This window comes from Histoplasma capsulatum, genomic scaffold, assembly GCF_000149585.1.
Source record: "Histoplasma capsulatum NAm1 scaffold_12 genomic scaffold, whole genome shotgun sequence".
Taxonomy (NCBI): Eukaryota; Fungi; Ascomycota; class Eurotiomycetes; order Onygenales; family Ajellomycetaceae; genus Histoplasma; species Histoplasma mississippiense.
The window spans coordinates 755939-759805 of record NW_001813971.1 but is presented as its reverse complement, the minus strand read 5'-3'; the positions used below and the strand labels follow the sequence as shown (position 1 = coordinate 759805).

Below are 3867 nucleotides of genomic sequence, written 5' to 3'. Positions count from 1 at the left end.
GTTTGGGGTTTCTCCATAGGCAGAGCGCATAAAAAGGGGAAATAAATTGTTACAGATCCCACACCAGGCGAATAATGATGAGAAGCAAACACTGTGGGCTTCAAGGTAAAGTGACCCCAGCGACAAGACGGAGAAATATGCTTACTTCTGGATTTAGCAGATAGGCATCCGCTGGCAGGTCGATATTTCGACACATATCTGTGATTCTCGAGGCCCTCTCGGGATCCCGAGCAGGGTCTCGCAGAGGAAGATTCGAACCCTGCATAACCTGGCCGATACTTCCAATAGTTGGAGTTGCTGGAGCTGGGCTCCTACCACGAGATGGCGGTGACCCAGCGCGTGGCGACCTTGGAGGAGAGTTCACGCCAGGGCGCTGACCAGCACCTCCTGGCCCAGACGTGCCATCGAATTGAGCATTACTCTGAGGGTTTTCGTTCCCATTTCCTTCGTTATTAGGACGAGTGCGGCCGCCGCCTCGGCGACGACGCTTGCCTGCACCAGACATGATTTTCTAGTCTATCAACTGAATATATGGAGTTAGTGACGATGGTCTTGAGTTGGATCGGAACGGAGAAAGGGCTCCCAGATATATCGATGCATGAAAAGTAGAGACCAAGGTACTCTCACGGAGGACTGGCTATCCGAAAATAACGCTGTTTGGTTCGAAGTCTGACAAACAACAAGGAATATGGCAGATAGATTGAGATTGGAATGTTGCGTTGCGGAGCAGGGAGCAAGCAGGGAGAAAGGAAAAACGACGACGACGAGGAGGAGGAGAATAACGAAATGGCAACAAGCCCCAAGCCCCAAGAAAAGAAAATGGAAAACAAGCAAACCAAGAAAGAGGCGGACAGTCAACTAACTGAAAGTAATTCAAACGGTGGAATGGCAGCTGGCAGCAACCAAACAAGAAGGCGCAGGACGGGCGGGCAATGCGGGCTGTAGGAGCTGCAGAACGCGTCTGCTTTGTATCCTGTCTGTTTTGCGTTTATCGGGAGGGAGGATCCGCAGCAAAGTGAGGGCAAATGGTGAGAAGAGAATGAGACCTCAACTGAGAGCTTCTGGAAAATATGATGACAGAATGACAGGTATAACGTAGGAAAGCGAGAAGGAAATGAAGTAGTAGAAGGCTACAGGGAGAGGTATCACAATGGATAGAGAGGAAGATAAAAAAAAAAGAGAGAGAGAGAGAGAGAGAGAGAAAGCTGTGGTCAAGGCACGGGTACCAGCAGTTGTAAGAGAAAAGATTGAGATAGGAGAGAAGACAGATACATAACTCACCTCCCACCCTTCTTTGGTATGCAGGTAGCTCAAAATCACGAGAGGAGAACGAGAATGGGCATGCAAGGATTGAGATTAGATAGTGAAAAAAGGGGTCATTGAGGAGAAGTAGAGTCGGTGGGTATTCAGGGGAGGCTGTTGGAGGACATGAAGGAGACCAGCAGGATGAAACGGGGTGAGAAGGTCAGTTGGAAGGATAACCAGGTAGCGGAGGTTGAGGAGGAGGAGGAGGAGGTGGTGGTGGAGGAGGAGGAGGAGAAGAAGAAGAATAAGAAGATGATGACGATGAAGATGAAGATGAAGAAGATGAAGAAGATGACGATGACTGACGATGATGGAGATGCAGTAGGCTGGGCAAACAACAAGAGATCGAAATAAATAAGCAACACCACCACAACACAAGTCCTCCCTCTGCTGGACAGGCGCAACACAACACAACACAACTCACCCCCATTGAGAAGGCGTTACGTCACCCGTCTCCATCCCATCGGAGAGCCCGCGACAGCGACAGCGACAGCGACAGCACCCAGCGGCCAAGTCTCTCTCCCAGCGTTTCTCTGGCATATAGATAGATAGTTATTTGGTCGAAAGCGCATGTCCACAGATCAGCTCCCATGGGGGACGAAAATGTGTCCACCTCCTACCAGTGTGCGCACGGATGGCTCTCCCTCCCGCCAAAAGAAAGAGGACAAAGAAAGAGAAAAAAAAGGGAGAGAATCGATTTTCACGGGAGTCTCCTACTTATCCCCCTAACAACTCATGGTATATCACAACCCCGTGAATCTGAATCAGGAATGCTCCATTTACAGCAACTTGGTAACAGACTCACTGGGCGCCACAGACGGTCGGTTAAAAAGCATAACACAGCTGCATTCCTCTCCAATGCTGTGAAGAGAAGGCATCTATCTGCACATCCATCCCTGATGGACAGATGATCGCAGTGGGTTTCTGCTTATCTGTCGCGGCCATTGATTTGATTTGAAATAAGGTTTATTATGTGACGCTGAAGCTAAGCTTGGACCATGAGGGCTCGAAAATTTTATAGAAGTAACCAGTGGTTATATGTTAGTTACCTAGCTTATCCCCTATTGCCAGGATAATTAATAGCACCAGGACGATGTAGTATTCATGAGTAAAAACTCAACTCTGATTGCCATGAATAAATAAATGGTGCGAACGCCCCTTTTGTTTGAACTTCCCCCGCAAAAAGGGTCAACCGAGAACGGAAAAACTACGGAAAGGATGACAAGATTTCCCAACGCTACCTTCCCTCTCTCTTGTTTTCTTCCATTCATATGATATGTATGATACAGATTTCAATGATGAAAAATGACCCAAAAAAAAAAAAAAAAAAAAAAAAAAAAAGCCCAACTAGGAAAAGAAGGGGAATAAAACGGCAAAAGGAGGGGAAAAAAGAGAACGAACGCCCAAGTTAACAGAACTGCAGCCCGTGTATCATCTGAGGTAAGTTTCTCATGTCCTTTCGTCTCTCCAGTTTAAAGATCCCGCAGGAAAGAACCGAGGCACTCAATAGCCTTTTAAATAAATATTAGGAGAAGTAGTTCCCGCTTTCTTTTTCCTTCATCCGACATAAATTGGAAACTATAGAACAGCAGCAACCAGACGCGCTCGTCGAATAGAGTCGGCGAATAGCCCGAAATCAAAATAATGTCTTTCGACAGGTTATGACTATGAACCAGGGCGGTAGCCACCTACATCTCATATACAAACATCATCAGTATATCTTCCTGTCCGCTGCGTGGAAAGGAAAAACGCCGGAAATAAGGGACGGGACGGGTAATATTGTTTTTGGAGAGGCACTTACTCATATACTGCCCACGATTCAAACCCCCCACCACCCCAGTACTACCAGCAACCCCAAGCGGGGGAACAGGCGGTCTAAGCTGACTCACCGACGAAGGAACTTCCAAATGACGCAATAGCATAACCATCTTCTCCGGCGAAAACCTCGTAGCATCGTACGTCGATGCGCCCGGAATAATGCTGAGCAGGAACATGATTTCTCTCGGCAGCGGAACTGGGATGGGTGGTTTGTTCCCTTGACCTCCACCACCATACGCACCACCCATCCCACCTCCCCCACCTCCACCGCTACCATTTACCACCTGTTGTTGAATCTGTTGCTTCTGCTGATTCAGCCGCCGGCCTGCTGCGCCTTTCAGTGGCGACTCAGCTCGCACGAACTTACGCGGACGATTCGAGGAGTCTTCGTCCAATTCATCGAGCACATAGGGGCGCTTGGGGGAGTGGGTTGTTGTTGATGGCGGTCCTGGCCCTGCAGCTGGCCCCGGCGCTCCGAGGTAGCGGGCGGGAGGGGAGTCCTGGCGTGATTGCATCTCTTCTTCCGTGGGAGTAATAGAGGATAGCTTTGGTTTCGTCTGGGAAGGGGAGAGAATTGGTTGGAAGCCAGTGGGGTCGAAAGTTGGCGTGGAGAAACGGTGGGGGAATTGTTTGAGGGCAGGGTCTTCATGGAATAACTCTCGCATCCGACCTTCGAGGTTTAGAATCTGGACGATATCTCCATATCTTGATTCATGCTCGTGCATGAAGGAGAAAATGGCTTTG

The 3867-nt window shown here is 48.9% G+C and overlaps 1 protein-coding gene across 1 annotated transcript in view; it reads right to left on the bottom strand.

Annotated features, from left to right (window-relative positions):
• Positions 1-2970: 2970 nt before the first annotated feature.
• Positions 2971-3867, bottom strand: part of HCAG_08775 (conserved hypothetical protein) — a gene marked incomplete at both ends in the record, with an annotated part of 3352 nt that continues 2455 nt past the window's right edge. Inside the window, 2 exons of the mRNA XM_001536403.1 lie at positions 2971-2993; positions 3107-3766. Coding sequence (XP_001536453.1) covers positions 2971-2993; positions 3107-3766 — 683 coding nt within the window. The remainder of the gene's footprint in view (positions 2994-3106; positions 3767-3867) is intronic.